General features: G+C 60.2%; 1 protein-coding gene across 1 annotated transcript; it reads left to right on the forward strand.

The window, feature by feature from the left end:
• The first annotated feature begins 2,340 nt into the window (after positions 1-2,340).
• On the forward strand, positions 2,341-12,273 carry EEF1A2 (eukaryotic translation elongation factor 1 alpha 2). The gene is made up of 8 exons (XM_033094845.1): positions 2,341-2,621; positions 3,970-4,200; positions 5,993-6,172; positions 6,682-6,978; positions 8,371-8,521; positions 9,835-10,091; positions 11,020-11,254; positions 11,872-12,273. The coding sequence occupies exons 2-8, from the start codon at positions 4,057-4,059 to the stop codon at positions 11,997-11,999; spliced, it is 1,392 nt and encodes a 463-aa protein (XP_032950736.1). The 5' UTR covers positions 2,341-2,621; positions 3,970-4,056; the 3' UTR covers positions 12,000-12,273.
• Positions 12,274-19,773: the final 7,500 nt, after the last annotated feature.

Genomic DNA, 19,773 nt, shown 5'->3' on the forward strand with positions numbered 1-19,773 from the left:
CCTTCCAAGCCAACTGCAAGCTCTGACCTCTTTGCTCCCTGACCTTGGGCACTGTGCTTTGCCCCTCTGTGCCCAGCTGGCTCTTGGTCCATGGGTCCTGGGGCAGCCCCGCCTGGCACTTGGTGAACTGGCAAGGCTTGGCAACTGTGGCCGTTTAGTAGGTCGTGTGGTACTTAGTGCCACTTAGTATTTAGAGGCTGTTCAGTGCTGCTCCGTGGTTAGAGGCTGTCCAGTGCTGGTTAGTATTGGTGGTTAGTTGGTGCTGTTCAGTAGTCACTCAGTACTCCTCAGTAGTTAGTAGTCACTAAGTACTACTGGGCAGTTAGAGGCAGTTTAGTAGCTCTTTGGTGCTGTGTAGCTGTTTTGCACTGTAGGTGTGTCACTATTTAACATATACCTTGCTTAGTCTCACAGTCCATGTGGCTGGAGTTTGTCCAGATGGCTGGGTCGCCTGGGTCCCCAGGGCCTTGTGGGGCAGCCCAGCTGGGTGGATGGGCACGTCCTGGGGACACGGAGGCCCTTTGGAGAAAACCCCTGAGACCCCTCCCTAGGTCACTGGGCAGGCCCTTCAGGACTGTGCATTGCAGCGGCACTGGCCACTGCTCTGTGCAGCAAATGCTCCAGCGCAGGTCGGCCCCGGCACGCGCACCCAGGGCAATTTGGTTGTCAGCCGACAGCTGTGGGGGAGCCAGGAGTGGACAGGTGGGGCTCAAACCTCTGTGTGAGGGTGTCTGACAGACACCCTCTGAGGCCGCAGGCAGCCTAGGGTCCTGGGTGCTAGTAGTCTCTCAGGGGACGTTGGGTGGGTGTCCCCAGGGACCCCTGCCTCCTGCCCCCTTGGTCTGACCCATCCCAACCTCAGCAAATCCCAGCACCTTCCAAATCCCGAGTAACCTTCAGGCAGGAGGGATGCATTAAATATAGAGACCAGCTGGGCAGGGGTGGGGTGGGCCTCGCTTTCTCACCAGCCATTTATTTTTAACTCCTGGCTCCTGTTTGATGGTATCAGCAGCCCTGGAAACTGCCGGGTCATCTGCTTGCCCCTCCCACCTGGTCTGTGGGTCTGTGGGTGGGGCAGACCCTCCCTGAGCAACACTTCCCATGGGCCTGACAGACCTGCTTGGACCCAACTGCTGCCCTGGCACCCCCTTTACTTCCTGACCTGTGGGGGCTCCCGTGATGGGGGTCCCCACTGCATCGCCCCAGGAAGGTGCTGGGCGGTGGGCCTCTGCTCTCATTCACGCAACACATTTCTTGAGAACCTGTGTTACAAAGACAAATAAGATGCACGTGTCCTCCAGATCTGGGCAGGAGGGAGACAGCTCTGGGTGATGTGATACTGAGTGAACTTGAATCCACAGGATGGAGGCACCCGGAGGCCCATAACTTTGGTCTCCACATCACACGGGACTGCCCATTCTCCCTTCTTAAAACCCATTTTGGCTACGACCCTGGTCTGCCCAGCACCTTCAGGGACCTCCCAGCTCCTGTAGAATGGGGCTGTCTGTGGCTTACACTCTGACCCCACCAGGACCCAGAACGAGAAGCCGAGAAGCTGAGTGGCCACAGCCTAGGCCTCTGTTTGGGTGCTGAATGTTGCCTTGGGGAGCTCTGCTTTTCTGGGAGCCCCACCCACACACCCACACAACCCTGGAAGCTCTCTGGGGCCAAGCTTTGAGGGTCCCTGCACTGAGAAGGGCCCTCTCCAGAGGCCTCAAAGGGAGGATGGTCTGAGTGGATGTGCTGACAGAACCTCAGGCCATTTGGCCAAGCTGAGGGGACCCTGGAGGCCACCGTTCCCCAGCCATACCATAGGGCCAGGTGGGAAGAAGCTTGGCTTTCAGGCCTGCCGGGGTGAGCCCATGTGGCAGACACATGGGAGCAGGTCCCTTTAGGAGGGCCTGTGTACCCTGTGTGCTGCGCCACATCCTGGGGCCACCTCAGAACAGGCACCGACCACACGCGGGGCCAGATTGACCCTGGGAGATGCAGGCAGACCAGCGCACAGACCCTCAACCTCAGGCTGTCCCCCAGCCCCAGGCCCAGCCCAGCATCCCGCCTCCCCCACCCCACCTGCCCCGGTCCCTGCGGGTCCCATCCCTGGGGACCGCCTTTTATGTTTGAAGTGTCTTTCTGTCTTGTTCTCGCTCCACTTCTCTCTCCGGGTGTGCCTGAGCCTGGCGTCTCGGTGACACTTTATCTGTCCTCTGTTTCCAGCTACCTCTCGCCTGCCGCTTCTTCACATCTCTGCCCCTCCCTCCTCTCGGTCTCCCTCTCCCTGCCCCCAGCTCTCCGCCCCCCTCCCGCCTCCGCCTATTTTCTCTCGGCCTGCGCTCCCTTCCTCCTTCCCTCCCGGGCGCGTCTCGTCTCTGCGCCTTTGTAGCTCGCGTCTTCTCCGCATCCTCCTTTCGCGTTCCCGTCGCGCCCGCGCGCGTCCGCGGGTCCGCGGTCCCCGTATCCCTGCGCCCCGCGCAGCCTGGCCCCGCCCGCCGGTACCGCATTGCCGTACTGCAGGGGCGCAGTGCATCGCGCCCGCTCCGTCAATAGGCGGACCCCTCCTGGAGAGATAAAACCGCCGGCGCCGGCGCCGCCAGTCCCTCTGGCTGAGACCTCGGCTCTGGGTAAGGACGCGCGGTCTCCGGGTCCCCGCGCCCGCCCCCAGCTTTCCGCAGAGGGTCCCCTCCCCAGGGACCGGTCCTGGGGGCAGAGAGGGGCCGGCCCTGCTTCTGGCGAGGCTGCGCTGCTCGCCGCGGGGATTGGCCGCCCACCGTACGCTCCCGGACCCGGCACCCGGGGTCGGTACCCAGGGGCGGACGGGGGGTGGGGGTGGGGGCTCCGCGGTAGCGCTTGTTTACGCGGCAGCGGCGGCACGGGCCAGTTTCTTGGGCGGTGGCGATCGCTCTGCTGCTGTGACCTTGGGACCACCCCGGGTCCTGCGGGTTTTGGGCATGGTCGTTAGTGCTGGGGGCTGGTTGGGGTCCAGCCGCTGTGGGTGCCCTGACAACTGGAGTGGGGGAAGGGGAGTCGGAGAGACCTGGGGGCCTCCTCAGTTGCCCCCCTGCCCAGGCCCCAGCAATGTCCACCTGGTGTCTGCAGCCTAGTGTGCGCCGTTTGTGCCGCTTTTCCTCCCCCAGCGCCTGCCCCCATTTGGGCTGCCTGGGATTCTCCACTGACCTCCAGGATGGGGCAGGGGGCTGTGACCCTGGGCCTTGACCAGAGGGAAGGGGGACATGGTGCCCCCCTGTCCCCACCAGGCTGAAGGCATCTCTGTTCAGCAGCTGCTGAGCTGGCCTGCTGGGGCCAGATTCTCCCTCCTCTGGACAGAGCAGGGACCCCCACCTCCCTGCCCTACTGTCTGCCCCCTGCCCAGATTGGGGAGGGCCCAAGCTATTCTGGGCACTGCATCGTCCTGTTGGAGCTCTGGCCCAGCCTGTGGCCCTTGGTGCCAGCCTGCAGGCAGGGATGAGAGGAAGATGGCACCCTCCTTGCTTGAGGAGGGGTGTGGGAGGTATTGACCATCGCTGCACCGGGCAGCCCTGGGCGGGGGTGGCATGGGGGTAGGGTACAGCATCCCTGCCCACGACTCCTGGTGAGGGAGCAAGCAGCGGGGACAGGGCACTGGAGAGCCTGTCAGGGTGACTCATCAGCGGGCTCCTGACTGGTCATGCGGCTCGTCCAGTCTGGTGTTTTCTCAGTCTCTCCAGATGAGGGTTAAACTCTTTCATGTGGGGGCTCCTTGAACATGACACCCAGATATCTACAGCAGACTGGATTCTTTGGGCTTTGGGCTTGCCACCTGGCTCAGCTGAGTCAGGCACAGGCTGGGAGGGGGCTCTTCCTTCCCCACCAAACCTGGGGACTTGGCTCGGCCTTGGGGGCCCGGTCTGTGGGCAGAGATGTGACGTTGACCTGTGCAGGGCTACGTCTTGTGGGGTTCCCCTCTGAGGCTCTCCATCGCCTGTCCCCCAGCCCCAACTCACAGAATCACTGCTCAGCAGACCCCAGCCCGAGCCAGAGCACCCCAGGTCGTGCAGCCGCCCCCACACCCCGGGAAGAATGGGCAAGGAGAAGACACACATCAACATTGTGGTCATTGGCCACGTGGACTCAGGCAAGTCCACCACGACGGGCCACCTCATCTATAAATGCGGGGGCATCGACAAGAGGACCATCGAAAAGTTTGAGAAGGAGGCTGCCGAGGTGAGCCCTGCCCCTGCCAGGAGGAGGGGGCTCCCAGCTCTGTCTCCACCCTGGAGACGGTTCCCACAGGGAGGCTGGGCTCACCTTCCCTGACCCTGGGCACGGGGCTCAGCATATCTCAAGATGGGCGTGAGCCCTAAAGGACCCTGTGTGGGGGACATGCATCTCAGAGGGTCCAGATGGGAGTGGCATGGGGGAGCAGGGGCGTCCTCTCTCTGAGAATGTGTTTGGTGGGGGCAAGTGGAATGGCCAGCTGGATTTGGCCCAGGGTAAGGGAGTGGCCTGGATGCTGCATTTCTGCCCTGTATTGGTCCACAGAAGGCTCTGGAACTCTCTGTCAACTGGTATCGAGGGCCCTGGAGCCTGGCTTGTGTGGCCCCCAGGGTTGGGCTCCTGTGTCCCCAGGGCTGAGGTCTGGGGCTGGAGATGGCACTGCCCTCACTTGTCCCAGGGCTGAGCCAGGACTCAGGGCAGCTATTAATAGCTGCTTGATGGGCACCCAGCCCATCGGCTCCATTTTCGCGTGCCGGGCCGGGAGGGTTGCCTCTCTAGGCCGGGAGGGTTGCCTCTCTAGGCCGGGAGGGTTGCCTCTCTAGGCCGGGAGGGTTGCCTCTCTAGGGTGGCGCCCTTTGGGGAGGCTTGGTTGCCTGGGGAGGATGAGAGGGGTCCCATGGGCTGACCTCCTCTTTCTGGAAGCTACTCCTCTCAAGTGGCTGAGACCCTGGGTGGGAAGTGGCCATGGAGTGGGGGGTCTGCTGTCTGCACCCCTTACCCCCAGCCCTGAGCTCTGGGAGAAGCCCTGTCTGGGCAGCTGCGAAGTCTCTCACCTGGATGACAGAGTGGCTGGGGCTGGGCCCAGCAGGCCGGGGCTGAACCTGTTTGGGGAGGCGGGGTGCTCTGAGCTACCTGCCTCCAAGCTGGGGCCCAAAAGCTGTGTCACTCCTTCCCTGTGGGTCTGGCGTTTGGGGGAGCCTGAGGGTGTTTGCAGGGCTTGTGGTTCACATCTATCTGGGTCCTGTACCTGTGGTCCTGGCTGGGCAGCTTCCCTGGAGGGCACAGGCAGAGGTCTGTTAACGGCCCAGGCAGGGAACTTTGCTCAGCTGGGCAGTGACCACAGCTGCTGCCCTAACTGCAGTCTGGCCTTGCTTCCCTTGCTCAGGTGTGGTGAGGAGAGGAAGGAGCAGCATCAGAGCTGCTCGCAAGCCTGGCTGTAGAAAGAGCTGGAAAGCTAGGCCTTTCCTTGCAACCTCATCTGAGTTTTTTCTTTTTTTTATTCCCCTTAGAAAAGATCACAGACGGGTTTTATGGTTTGACAGCTTGAAACACAGTGGTGTTGTCGGCCTCTGGCTGAAGCAGGGATCTGCGGTGGGGGCGGGAGGGGTGTCCGCGGGTTCAGATAAAGGGGGAGCCCTCAGCCAGGGGAGTGGTTCAAACCGCCTGGCGGAGTCTCTCCAAACGCGGGTCCCAAGCCCTTGCGCCACCTACTGGTGGATGCTTGAGTTGCACTCGTTTAGGCGGCTGGAGGCTGGACCTGGGGAGACAGAATGGCTGGGCCTGGGCACGGCATGTTGAGGTCTGCGTGTCCCTCAGAGGTCCTTGCGTCTGACTCCCTTATTCCAGAGATGGGTGCAGAGTCCCAGGGTCCCAGCGGGGGTGAGAGGGGCTGGGGCCCGTCTTCTACCTCTACCCGGGCCTCCGTGCTGTGACACGCTGCTCCCATGGCCCAGGGGACCCGCTGGCCAGGCTGGCGGAGTCCTGGGTCCCGCCCTGAGCTGCACCCCCACCCCTTCAGATGGGGAAGGGCTCCTTCAAGTACGCCTGGGTGCTGGACAAGCTGAAGGCGGAGCGTGAGCGTGGGATCACTATTGACATCTCTCTGTGGAAGTTCGAGACCAGCAAGTACTACATCACCATCATCGACGCCCCGGGCCACCGCGACTTCATCAAGAACATGATCACCGGCACGTCCCAGGTGGGCAGGGCTGCAGAGGCCACCCAGGCCCTGGAGGTGGGGCAAGGGTACCCAGTCAGGGGACACTGGGGACCCTGGAGTCATTGAGGGGTAGTTGGGTCTCCTCTGCCTCCTCTACAGGGCAGGAAACCTCACCTTTGCCACTACTTGCCCCACCTGGTACAGAGCCCCGCAAAGAACTGATTAAGTGCCCCAGCATCTCAGCCAGAAGGATGCTTGTAAGGAGAGCCACTGTCAGGGCCACCTGTGCAGATAGACAAACACAGAGGCCAGGATGAGGTCACTGAGATGTGGGCAAAAATACCGACAGGGTCAGACAATCTCTGACATTGCCCGGGCATTCACAGAGACAGACAGATAGACAGATGGATGAGCCCCCACTACTACCCCTAAGGCCAAAATCCCCAGGTCCCATCCCCAGGCGACTGACTGCCCAGGCCCCTAGCTGCTCGGAGGGGCCTGGGCATGAGGAGGGCTCGGGGGCTCACTGTGCCTGGCGTGCTGGGCAGGCGGACTGCGCAGTGCTGATCGTGGCAGCGGGAGTGGGCGAGTTTGAGGCGGGCATCTCCAAGAACGGGCAGACTCGGGAGCATGCGCTGCTGGCCTACACGCTGGGTGTGAAGCAGCTCATTGTGGGGGTCAACAAGATGGACTCCACGGAGCCCGCCTACAGCGAGAAGCGCTACGACGAGATTGTCAAGGAGGTCAGCGCCTATATCAAGAAGATCGGCTACAACCCCGCCACCGTGCCTTTCGTGCCCATCTCGGGCTGGCACGGCGACAACATGCTGGAGCCCTCACCCAACGTGAGTGCCCAGTGGGACAGGTGGTGCGGCTGCTCAAACCCCTCCCCCAGGTCCCAGAGCACGGGGTCGAAGGTCAGGCCACGTCAGGATGGGGTGCGGGCTGGGAGGGCTAGTCCCCTGGCCCATCTTGGCCCTCCTGGTCCCCCTTACCCTGTGCGTGTATGCGTGCCAGCCCACGGTGGGTGTGTGAGCCTGGTGAGGAGCCCCAGCCTCATTGGAGTCCAGGGCTTTGGCCCTCAGCTCAACCTCCCTGCAGGGCTGGCAGAGGTCTCTTTGGCCCCTTCTCTGGCCTGGGACACTCTCCCCAGGTTGACACTGCAAGGCCAGTGGCTGCCGGGGCCTGGGTCTATACACCCCATCTCCAGGAGCCTGGCCATGGCAGGGTTAGTTTTCATTTCCCCCAGGAGCCTCTCGGGGCCTAGAGCTGGTAGGGCTCTGGGAAGGGCTGAGGGCTGGCTCTCTGCTGGTCAGTTGGGCAGTTTGTGGCTCAGGCAGCCAGTGTCCCAGGGACTCTGACTTGGCAGGAGGTAATGAGTGGAGCCTGGTTGTTTTGAATTTGTGGAACCCGAAAGCAAGTGCCTAGGCACTGTCAAGCCAGAGGACAACCTGGCCCAGAAGGGCGGCCACTCACTCTAGCCAGCACTGCAGCCACCCACACTGTTGGAGGTGGGTGTGGAGGGAGAGCCAGGGAGATAGCCCTGGAGCCCTATTGTCAGAGGGTGCAGCTGGAGGGACCCCGTCTTGCTCTGCTGCACATTTGCATTGTGGATTGTATGTTCCCTCATGGGATCTCACATAGTGATGGATGAGCTGACTGCATCCTCTGTTCTCCTGGAGAGGCAGACAGGACACCCCCCCACACATTTCCCATGCCTGACCTGCTAGATAATGGGGTCCCCCTCCCCACTGTTGACCTGGGCTGTCTGGAAGACGTAGTACCTGGGAATGGACGTGGGGCACAGTGCTGCTGGCCTCTTCTCCTCCCGATCTGTGGCAGCTGGGCCAGGGGGACTCCGTGCCAGGAGGGCGCTGGGTCTGCTGTCAGGAGACGCCCTGGGCAGTGACGTGTCTGCCTTGCTTGGGGATGGTCAGCGTCTCTGGGGCTGAGGCTGGAATCTGTGCCTCTAGCTTGGCCATGGGCCAGACTTGACCTTTTGTGTCCTGGTGCTTGACTGGGTCTGGGATCTGAGGGCCAGGGCCCTGGGGGTTTCAGGGGGCAGGGGCTGGTTCCGAACCTCAGGTCGTCATCCGTCTGAGCCCGGTCTGAGCAGTCTGGGATGAGGTGGATGCTCTGCTTCTTCTTGCCCCGTCTCTGTGATGGTGGGAGTGTGAGCTGAGGGTGGGGTGGGCTCAGGCGGTCTCTACGATGGGTGCCTCCTTCCTCCTGCCCAGATGCCGTGGTTCAAGGGCTGGAAAGTGGAACGTAAGGAAGGGAATGCCAGTGGTGTGTCCCTGCTGGAGGCCCTGGACACGATCCTACCCCCGACACGCCCCACGGACAAGCCCCTGCGCCTGCCACTGCAGGATGTGTATAAGATTGGCGGTGAGTGGGGGCGCAGGGCTCCATTTGCCCCACTGCAGGCACCCAGTCCACCTCGGCCAGCTCTGCCCTTCAGACCCCTCTCTTGAGCCCAGGGTCCCCAGCTAGGAGCTCCAGGTTATTTCTGTCTCTCCCCCCATGCTGCACACTGTCTAGGGGACCATCCATCCACCTACCATCCATCATCCATCCATCCATCCATCCATCCATCCATCCATCCAGCGTCCATCCATCCATCCATTCATCCATCCATCATCCATCCATCCATCCATCCATCCATCATCCATCCATCCATCCATCCATCCATCTATCCATCCAGCATCCATCCATCATCCATCCATCCATCCATCCATCCAGCATCCATCCATCCATCCATCCATCCATTCATCCATCCATCATCCATCCATCCATCCATCCATCCATCCATCCATCATCCATCCATCCATCCATCCAGCATCCATCCATCCATCCAGCATCCATCTATCCATCCATCCATCTATCCATCATCCATCCATCCATCCATCTACCCACCCACTATCCATTGATCTGTCCAGTGTTTGTCAGGTCTTCCTCCCTCCAGGTAAGTGGTCAGCCCTGCACCAGGAGCTGGTGGCACAGGTGATGGCACAGGGGTGAGTCATACTCTCTTTCCCCCTGGAGGTCCCACTCTTGTGGGAGACACGATGCACTCCAGGAATGAGAAATGCTATTCATGAGATGATGCAGAAACCATAGACAAATGTAGCTAGAGATGCTGGGGGCCCGTGTGCAGGGTGGGGGTGTCATGCGTGGAGAACAGCCAGCAGCCTCAGTCTCCATCATAATATAAGCCACACAAGCCTCTATCACAGCCAGAGAAACGGGGTAGAGTCTCCCACGCCCTGGGGCAGACCAGACGCCCACTGGGCAGCCACACAAGTGTGAGCAGACCTGTGATAAGCATGGGGCACCCACGCCCCTTCAGGGATAGTCCCCGGGACCAGCAGCATGGAGGCCCAGCCAGGCAATCCCAGGTGGGCTGTTCTCAACCCTCTCTGGTGCTGGAACGTCACAAGGAGGGGCCTCAGAGAGCGGAGGGACCCACAGTGCCTCCTTCAGGGAAAGGATCTCAGGTCCAGGTGGCTCTCTCCTTGCTCGTCTCCCCCTCCTGGGGACTCTCTCTGGTTCAGTCCCTTCCTTTCCTGATGGGGTCCGGGAGCGTCCACTTCTGTGCGAACCTCTCAGTGTCTGCCCTGCCTGGGGTCTCCCAGTCCCCTTGCTCCCTGCATGTGGCCATGCCCCCCGCCTGCCCCTCACAGCCCCTCCTCTTGGCCCAGGCATTGGCACTGTGCCTGTGGGCCGAGTGGAGACGGGCATCCTCCGGCCGGGCATGGTGGTGACCTTTGCACCCGTGAACATCACCACGGAGGTGAAGTCGGTGGAGATGCACCATGAGGCCCTGAGTGAGGCCCTGCCCGGAGACAACGTCGGCTTCAACGTGAAGAATGTGTCAGTCAAGGACATCCGCCGCGGCAATGTGTGCGGGGACAGCAAGTCCGACCCTCCTCAAGAGGCCGCCCAGTTCACCTCCCAGGTGGGCGGCTGTGCGGTGGCCACTGGGGTCTTTTCCCGCAAGGGTGGTAACAGCTGCCCTCAGTGAAGTCAGGGGCTGCCTGGAGCCGGACGAGCACTTGACACCCCCTTAGTCAGGCATGGGGAGAACTCAGACCCCGCTTTAACAATGAGGCCACTGAGGCCGGGAGAGGTTGAATCAGGGCTGAGGGCACAGGACGAGTAGACTCGGGTGGCCCAGGCCTGCCCCTCAGGGCCTCACTGAGGTCCCACTCTGGTCCTGAAAATACTTTTATTAATTTAGTGCCAGAGACATCTCTCTAATACTTTATTCTCTGCATTGTCACTGAATCTTTTTCGATCACCTCTTCACCTGAAAATGATTTTAAAAATTGGCTTTATTGAGATACGTTGTTTCCCCGAAAATAAGACCTACCCTGAAAATAAGCCCCAGTTAAGATCTCAGCCAGACAGACGCAGTTAGTACGTTATGACGACGTTCCAGAAGAAGATGACACGACTGTATTTGAATAAATGTAGATGGTTGTACATGAAAAAATAACACATCCCCTGAAAATGTGCCCTATGTGTCTTCTGGAGCAAAAATTAATGTAAGACCCAGTCTTGTTTTCGGGGAAACACGGTATAACTGACGTACAAAAACTGAAGTCCAACTTTATCATCCCACTGCCTTAGTTCTCGCCAGGATGGACAGTACAAGCTGCCCACTGGCCGTTTCAAACAGTGCACCTGTCAGTTGTTTATCTCTCAGGGTTTTCCCAATGCTTAGTGAGCACCTCGGGGTCCAGGATGGGAGGGGTGGGTCCCCCGTGGTCAGCAGTCCGGGCCTCAGGAACCCGGAAGGTGGGCCGGAGCCTCCCCCAGCTTTGGGGTCCTCCCCCGGTGCCCACCCCTGGTTGCCTGACGGCCTCATGCATCTCTGCCCACAGGTCATCATTCTGAACCACCCTGGGCAGATCAGCGCTGGCTACTCGCCCGTCATCGACTGCCACACGGCCCACATTGCCTGCAAGTTTGCCGAGCTGAAGGAGAAGATTGACCGGCGGTCCGGCAAGAAGCTGGAGGACAACCCCAAGTCCCTGAAGTCGGGCGACGCAGCCATCGTGGAGATGGTCCCGGGGAAGCCCATGTGTGTGGAGAGCTTCTCCCAGTACCCGCCCCTCGGTGAGTGCATATGAGGGAGGGGCAGCTCTGGCAGCCATCTAGGCAGAGGGGCCACTGCAGAGGGAGCGGGCCCTTTGCTTTTCGGCTGCACTTAGAGCTCAGCAAGAGACCCATGGCCTCGTGTCACTGAGCGCAGGTGGCCCTGCCGGGCAGGCCTGGGATGGTGTCCTCCTCTGCAGATGAAGGCCGTAAATGACGCACCCAAGGCCCACAGCTAGTCTAGTGGTGGAATTGGGACTGACCGCCCTCCTCCAGCTGGCCTGCCCGACAGGTCTCCGCAGGATAACCCGCAGCCCTACCTGGGAGAGCTGCCTCAGGCAGGGTGGCCGGCCATAGTCCAAATAGCTAAAGGGCGTACAGCGCCAAGGCGTGTGCTGAGGCCGGTTCACGGGCTGTAACATCTTGGGCGAGTCCCATGAGCCAGTCATTTGTAAGGAGCCGCCGCCAGTACCGCTTCAGTGCCTCACACCTGGAAACAGGGCGAGAGCTTAGTGCTCAGCCTGAGGTTCCTCCGCCCCGGGCTGCGGAGGATGCTGCGCGTGCGCGTTGCCTCCGGGCGCCCGGCGGTGGGCGGAGCCTGGGCGCTCCCGCCAGCCCCTCACGCCCCCTCCCCGCAGGCCGCTTCGCCGTGCGCGACATGCGGCAGACGGTGGCTGTGGGCGTCATCAAGAACGTGGAGAAGAAGAGCGGCGGCGCTGGCAAAGTCACCAAGTCGGCGCAGAAGGCGCAGAAGGCGGGCAAGTGAAGCGCGGGCGCCCGCGGCGCGACCCTCCCCGTCGGCGCCGCGCCCAGCCCCCCGCCCTGCCCCCGGCCCCAGCCCCGTCCCGGTGCCCCGCACCCCTGCCAGGCGCATGTCTGCACCTCCGCTTGTCAGAGGCTCTCCGTCAGCGACTGGATGCTCGCCATCAAGGTCCAGTGGAAATTCTTTAAGAGGAAAAGCGCCCCCACCGCCCCAGCTTCCGCGTCCAGCCTTCGCCACGCTCAGTGCCCGTTTTACCAATAAACTGAGCAATCCCACAGCCGTGTGCCTGCTTCTGGGTGGGGTGAGGGCTGCCTACCCTGCGGGAGTGCTCTCCTTAGGACCCCTTCCCCAAGCTCCTTCCTGCCTGGCTGTCCCACCGGCATTCATTACCCCTGTGGGTGACCAGGCCCCGTGTCCTCCCGACCTACCCAGGGTGGGCGGTGGGCTGGGCTGCAGTGAGTGGCCCAGCCCAGGAGGCCAGACCCCAAGTCCAGCTGGTCTGGCTTGTCATAAGTGGGCTTGGGAGTTGCTCCAGTGGGACATCCGGGACAAAGAACCGGTCACTTCATATCTGCAGAAGGGGAGCTGAATGTTTTGGGGGTCTCTGAACCCAATGAGTGCTGAGGGATCCTCCCCCACGAATGCTTGCCTCTCTCACACACACTGTTCCTCACCCGGGTTTCCAGGCTGCCATGCTCCTGGAACCCCCGTCTTACCCCATCCCAAGCAGGTCACTTGTGGATGGAGGCAGCATCACATTCATCCTGCTGCTCAGCTTGGCCCTCCGCACACCCAGGGACTTCATCTCCAGACAAGCCCTGATCTCTGTTAGCAAAGACAGGTCCATGCAGCACTCCCTGCCCAGCCATTCCTGCTCCAGGAAGCAGGATGTGTGGGCACTGCAGGAGCTGGGGTGGGCTCAGCAGACCCCCCGACTGCTCCCGGTGCAGACTGGCCTATTGCAGGCCCATGCGTGTGCGTCTTCTGGAGCTGCTGTGACAAATGACCTCGGGCTGGCACCTTAAAACAACAGGACTCTCCCAGTCCAAAATCAGTATCCCTGGGACAAAATCGAGGGGTTGGCAGGGCCTCGCTCCCTCAGAGGCTGTAGAGGAGGGGCCGTTCCTTGCCTCTTGCAGCTTCCGGCAGCTGCCAATGTCCCTTGACTTGTGGTTGCATCACTCCCATCTCCACCTCTGGTCACACGATTTCTGTGTCACGTCTCCCTCTTATAAGGACATGAGATTGCACTGCAGGCCCCCCTGGATAATCCAGGATCATTTCATCTCCAGATCCTTATTTTAGTCACTTCTGCAAAACCCTTTCTTGCCACATGTGTCGCACATACCACAGGTCCCAGGGATTGGGCCCTGAGATCCCACTAGGCTGGGTGATGCAGCCAAAGGTGGGACGGTGCTGCCAGCTGGGAGAGATGGGCACACGAGGTTCAATGGTCCCTGCGGAGGGTCTGTGCTGACCTGCAGAGGCCTCCACGGAGGGTAGCAAATGGAGACACAGGACACCCAGGCGAATTTGCATTTCAGATAAACAGGATAATTTTTAATACAAATCTGTCTCGTACAACACTGGCACTAACAAATGTGAATACACTTATTTACCTAATGTTCAAACTGGGCTGTGCATGTTGGCGACGCTGCCCAGGGGAACCGGGCACCTCCTGCCACTGTCCTGCGCCCCTGTCCCGTCCTGAGCGTCATCGGCCACGATTGCGGGTGGGGGGACCTGGCATGACCCTGCAGGGCCTGTCTGCCCAGGACGTTGTCCTTACCCACTTGGCCCAGTTAGAATTGGGGTCAAACCCAAGAAACTTGGCTGCCCAAGACAGGGTAGAACTGAAAACCTGGCCCCAGACTGCAGTCTAAGGAGGCCCCCTGAGTGGTCCCTGAGGGGCTCCTCACCCTGTCATCACCATCGCTGTTGGGAACTCTGGGAACCCTGGTTACCCAGAAGCCACTTGTGGGGGGGGCGATGTCAGACACCTGCCCTCCTGTGCGGGAGGCCACACTGCCAGCCCTCCAGGTAGGTGCGTTTCTGAAATGGGGGCACAGTCCTTCTAGGCTTGTGGACTCCTGTGAGGGCTTGAGGACAGAGCTGGCAGCACGTCCCCATTCCCACCAGTGTGGTGGAGGGTGGGGCTTCTGAAGAGTCTCCTGGCCTTGGACATCCCTTTGGGGTGGGTGATGGAGGCAGGCCCAGGAAGGTCAAGTTCCCAGGTCTGACTCCTGGCAGGGCTCTGGGCCTCTCTTTGTCTTTGGTGCCGGGCTCAGGGTGGGGTCCATGGCGGGGTAAGAGGACAGGGACTGAAGGATGCCGATAGGAGCTCGGCCAGGTGGGGACATGCAGTAGCTCCCATTGTCCACAAGGTGGCAGCACACGCAAGCTCCTCTCCCAGGATTTTCCCACTGATCTCCGGGTGGGGGGCTCCGCAGTATCCAGCACACTGCCAGCAGGGAGGTGGGCAGGGGTCCCATCTGAGGCTGTCCTTGGAGCAGCCCACACTCAGTGTGCGGGGCTTCTGGGGACGGTAGGCCTTGGCCACACCTCGGGCCTGGGAGACAAACTAGGGTGAGATGTGCCCGCCTGCCAGGAGGCGAGGCTGGGTGGGGCACAGGCAGAGACCCCTGTATTACACTCTGGGCAGGTGGGTCTCAAGCCTTCTCAGTGTCAAATGTCACTGAGGCTGCATCTGTGGATACTTAGTGTACTGGAAATGAAAACAGGAATATGTAAAACAAGAATGCATAGGTATTCTAAAGGATCTTGTTTTATGTACTATATGTATCAGAGTATATTGCAATATAAATAGAAATGTCTATGTATATATAAATATAAATTTAATATAAAAAGAAATGTCTATATATAAATAATGCAAGCAACTATCAAGTGTCATACCAACAAAAACACCAAATAAACCTTGAAAACAAAAAGTACAAACAAAACAAAACAAAAAACAAGAATGCAGAAGCACACAGCATGGCTCCTGGGAAACTCCCCTGCACAAGACAGAACACAAGTGTTATTGTGAACACGGTTTTCACCTCGAGAGCCTTCTGGAAGGTTCTTGGGAGCCAGGCGCCTGGATGGGCCTCTGAGAACTGCTGATCTCGGCGGCAGTGCCGGTGGTAAGGGTGCAGGTTTGAGTCCCAGCTCCACCCACTAAGCCGAGGACAGAGCAGGTGGCACCTGAATGTGGAAGGTAAGATGACTCCTGTGGTCAGGTGCCCCAGGTGCGGCCCTTGGAGTCGGGGTCTGGAGCGCAGGCTGAGGTGGCTAATGGCTGGTGCAAGCTCAGGGGTGGGGGGAGCTGGTGGGTGGGCAGGGAGCAGGGGAGGGGGCATGGTGTCAGCCTGGGGAGCCCGGTGGGCAGCTGGCCAGGGCGTGGGTGGTTGACAGTGTGTCCTGGGTGGGGGGTGGTACAGCCTCAGGACTCGGGCCCAAGTGGGGCCCATGGACGCTCACTCCTGGCTTGCTGCCGAGGCTGCCCAGGACACGGAGGCCTAGAGAGGTACCCGTGTGACACCACAGGGCTGGTGGTGAGCCGGGGCTCTGTGAAGCAGGCCTAGAAGCCTCCGCTGGCTGGTGAATAATTTAAAGCAGGATCCGCTGGGACCCCATTGGCAGCTTCAATCTGCTCTTTGGGGGCCTCTGAAAAATTCATGAGTTCTTGAGGCTGCGGGTCCGCTGAGCTGGCCAAATCTGACCTGTCTCCTGCCCTTGCGTTCCCGGGGCGCCTGGCGCTCCCCCCAGGCTGCAGGGTGGCCCTAGCAGTGGCTTCAGACCCCAGAGTTTCTCACCAGAGAGTGAACGTCTTTGTGGGTAACTGTGGGTATGGTTCCTCCGGGGGCCTTGGAGTGGGACCGTGGTGTGCTGGACTGCTTACGTGCCTCTGGTGCGTGAGCCCAGCATAGGCTGTGTGTTCCTGTGTGGGTGTGGCCTGGGTGTGGACCTGTGCAGATCTGTGTGCAGTGTGGGGAATGTGGTGGCCTTGGGAGGTGGGGCGGTGAGTGTGTGCACACATACATTTGGATGTGTGTTTGTGCATGCCAGAGAGAGCACGTGTGTGTGTGATGTGTGTGTGAGCACGTGTCTTGGCTTTTCCTCCACTGATGGCTGGCAGCCTGGAATCTGGGCTGAGCCCCGAGGAGGCACCATGGGTGGCAGGACCCAGGCAGCATTGGGCAACTCTCCCTGTCCTGCAGCCATGGGGGGCAAGCCAGTCAAGCGACTGGACTGGCAGGGCTACAAGCTACAGGAGACCCTTGGCTCCACTGGGCTGGGCCAGGGAGGAAGGAAGAGGGGTGTCTGGAGAAGCTGTGGGAGCCGGCTGCTCCTGGGGTCTCACTGTGGGGTTTAGCTGGGGAGGAGACCCAGGAGGGCCATGGACAGCTGGGACACCCATCAAGGCTACATGAGGCAAGGACAGCCCAGCTGTGATCGCTGCCTCGCCATGCCAGGGTCTGGGCCTGGACTGTGGGCTGCGTGGGGCCCAAGGCGGGGGTGGGGGCTGTCCTGTGCACTGCAGGAGGCCCGCTCCTACCCACTAGATGCCAGTAGCACCTGCCTCTGTCATGGCAACCAAAAATGTCTCCAGATGTTCCCAGATGCACCCTGGAGTCCAAAGCCACCTCTGGGTGAGAGCGAAATGGCCTAAATGGCTCTCATTCCATGGGTGGGACATTGGGACAGGATGCCGTCAGTATGTCTGAGTTGGGGGCACCAACAGATCATTCCTTCTAGCTGCACCCCGTGGGAGGGTCTGTAAGAAACCAAGTGGGGACCTGGGGTCGCCCTGGCACCTCCCTGCCATTTCCTGGACACTGCTCTGTACCGGACACCCCAGGACCTTTCACTGCTCTGCAGGGTCCTCTTGGCTTAGGTCCAGCAGTCCGGGTGCCCTCGGGCCGTGCCCTGCAGTCAGCACCTTGTGTCCTCAGCAATGCCCTGGGTGGGCCCTATTTACTGGCAGAGTGGTTCATCGGGCCACCCCGGCAGAGCCCCTGGTGCTGGCCCAGGGCTCCAGCTCTATCCGGGCTGATGTGTCCCTGGTTTGCTGGTTCCTGTTCCCTTCCCCACCACCCCCCTACTTAACACATGGTGATCTTGTCCTGGGTGAGGGGGTGGGTGGGAGTGGGGACTCTGAGAGCCGCCAGGCTCTGCCCCAGACTGGACTCCTCTGTGCAAAGCCTGCTGGACATCTGGCCAGCAAGCAAGGCGCTCAAGTGAGCCTGGGCCTGCCGTGGGCGGGCAGCCAGGGCCCAGATGCCGACAGCCTGTGTGTGGGCAGGCTGGCTGACCGTTCTGCTGGCGGTGAGCCTGTCTCCACGGCCCAGAGCTGCAGACGTCCATGTCGTCACACAGCCTACGCCAGCATCCCTGAGCCACACAAGCCCCAGGCCCACCATGGTGGGCTCATCCCAGTTGGAGGCTCCCAGCAATGTCCAGTCCTAGGGCACAGAGACTGTCCATGGCATGGACGAGCAGCTTCTGTGGCTGGGCCAGGTGTGAGCGTGTGCACGGCCCTCCTCACTGAGCTCCCTGTCTAGTGGGGTGGGCAGGAGGCAAGCAAATAAATAACAGCTTCAGACTGGGACCAGTAAGCAGAGCTGAGGAAGGGCGGTCCCACTTTAGGGACGACCCCCAAGCAGGGCCTCCCTGAGTAGATGCACAGGGACCTCTGGGGCCAGGGGAAGGGACAGCATCCCGGTGGAGGGAACAGTACACACAAAGGCTCTTGCGCCTGCTTGAGGCTCTCCTGTGTGTCCACTGGGGCAGTGAGGGCAGGGGGAGTGGGAGGGGGGACGGGGCAGGTGGGGTGTCTGAGAGCTTCAGGGCTAGATCACACAGGTGAAGATCCAGTGGTGAGGGAAAGAGTCTGGATATCATCCAAGTGCCTGGGAGCGCTGGCAGGTAGAGATCGGGCACCAACCTCACGCTCCACACGTGAGCTGGGCGGCCTGTCTGCTCCTCACGTTTTATCTGCCATGGAAGGGGGAGGATTTCCACAGATTCTTCATTTGCCCAGAGGTGTGGGAAGGGGAATGTGGGATGCCTCACACGACAGCCTGTGGGCTGGAAATGACAAAGCACACAACCTCCCAAATACCACCCTTGCTCCTGGAAGCTGGACGGTGGACTGAGGGGGGTCGTGGGACCTCTCAGCAGGGGGTTCCCTGGAGAACCCAGATTCTACAGACTGACTTCCACGCTCCAACGTGTCCAGGCCACCTTCACTGCCCAACCCATCTCCGCCGTCACAGGCTGTGTCGTGGTGTTACTGGTGGCTGAGGAATAGGTGTCAGCTAACTCACATGATTCGCTGGGTTGCCAGGAGCTGGGGAAGTTTGTTGAGAGCTCTGATCCTTTAAAAACAGTATAAATTAAATTTTTATTGAGTTTAGTGTAAGATGTTTTTAAAAAATCAATGCTTCCGTATCTTAAATCTTTTCTTTAGGGGTGGCCAGTTAGCTCAGCTAGTTAGAGCGCGGTGCTGGTAGCACCAAGGTTGCTGTTTCGATCCCCACATGGGCCCTTGTGAGCTGTGCCTTCCTTAAAAAAAAAAAAAAAAAAAGACTAAATCTTTTCCTCACTTTCCTGCTCCCCCATGAGCTGGATAACAGCGCTTCCTCCTAATGATGAGAATTCCTGGGGGAGGGCTGGAACTTTCTGTCTGCTGGCACTTCCTGTCGCTCAATGATATGATTAAAACAACCAAGCTCCGACCCAGGCGAAGTGGTTGAGAGCCTGTCCCTTCTCCTTGTTTCTCGGCCTGGGGGAGCTTTCCCTTTGGGCCTCTGCCAGGGCCATCTGTTTGGGGCAGGAGCTCGCTCCTTTTCTCCTGGGAGGAGATGTGGGTGGTGATGAAACGGGAAACTCTGCTTGGCAGTGTCTGCCCCCAGTGTCCCCATGGCCACTGGCCCACGGAACTCCAGCGTGGCTGAACACCTGGATGTCAACACACCTGGATGTCCTATGTGACCACAGAGCATCAGACCTGTGGGGTGTCGGAGAGGGGCCACTTCCACCTCCACCCCAGGAACAGCCTCACTGCTGCTGACACCCTCGCCAGGTCAGCTGGCCCGTGGAAGCCTCTTTCTTCCCCACCCGCTTCCCCTGCATTCTCTTCTGGTCCCACCGTCCAATATTAATGCTGTGAGAGTAGTCACGACCCCCAGGGTCACGAAAAGATTTCCAGGAAATGCTGAGCCTGCTTTCTGACTGCACCACTGCGGGAAAGGTTATCGTGTATGTCCCCCCGAGGGAACAATGTAGATGTGCTTTGATTTGTCCTCTGCCACCAGCAGCTGTGACATCTACTGACCACTCCTCGTGGGCCCTATCTATGCCAGGCTCTGGGAGACACGACAGTGGCAAGACGCGCCCAGAGGCAGGGGAGCAGGCCTTGCATGGCGACCTCCCTGGGGTCGGGCGGGGGTTCCAGTGGCCACCATCACGTTTGTCAGCTCACTAGTCTGTGCTGGGTGGCTCAGTGTAGCCAGTGATATGGGGGACGGAAGGAGGAGGCCACCAGGACAGGGCGAAGGAAGGATGCTGGGCTCACGAGGTTCTGGGACAGTGTTCAGCAGGGAGGTGCTGAAAGGACAGCTCCCGGCTTGGCCACCGCAGTGCTGGCCACGGGCCTTGGGCCCCAAAGTCTCGGGGAAAGTGCCTCCTCAAAGTGGACATGGGTTTCTGAAGTGTGCATCTGAATTTTTCCACTCCTCTTCTCTGGAGCCTCAGTGCTGTCTTGGCAAAGATG

The sequence above is a fragment of the Rhinolophus ferrumequinum genome, chromosome 23, assembly GCF_004115265.2.
Source record: "Rhinolophus ferrumequinum isolate MPI-CBG mRhiFer1 chromosome 23, mRhiFer1_v1.p, whole genome shotgun sequence".
Classification (NCBI taxonomy): Eukaryota; Metazoa; Chordata; class Mammalia; order Chiroptera; family Rhinolophidae; genus Rhinolophus; species Rhinolophus ferrumequinum.

Excerpts from the sequence above, each read along its gene's own strand:
- EEF1A2 (XM_033094845.1), top strand. The coding sequence starts at position 4,057 with ATGGGCAAGGAGAAGACACACATCAACATTGTGGTCATTGGCCACGTG. Across the intron at positions 6,173-6,681 it reads TGATCACCGGCACGTCCCAG|GCGGACTGCGCAGTGCTGAT; the intron begins GTGGGCAGGGCT and ends CGTGCTGGGCAG. Across the intron at positions 8,522-9,834 it reads GGATGTGTATAAGATTGGCG|GCATTGGCACTGTGCCTGTG; the intron begins GTGAGTGGGGGC and ends CTCTTGGCCCAG.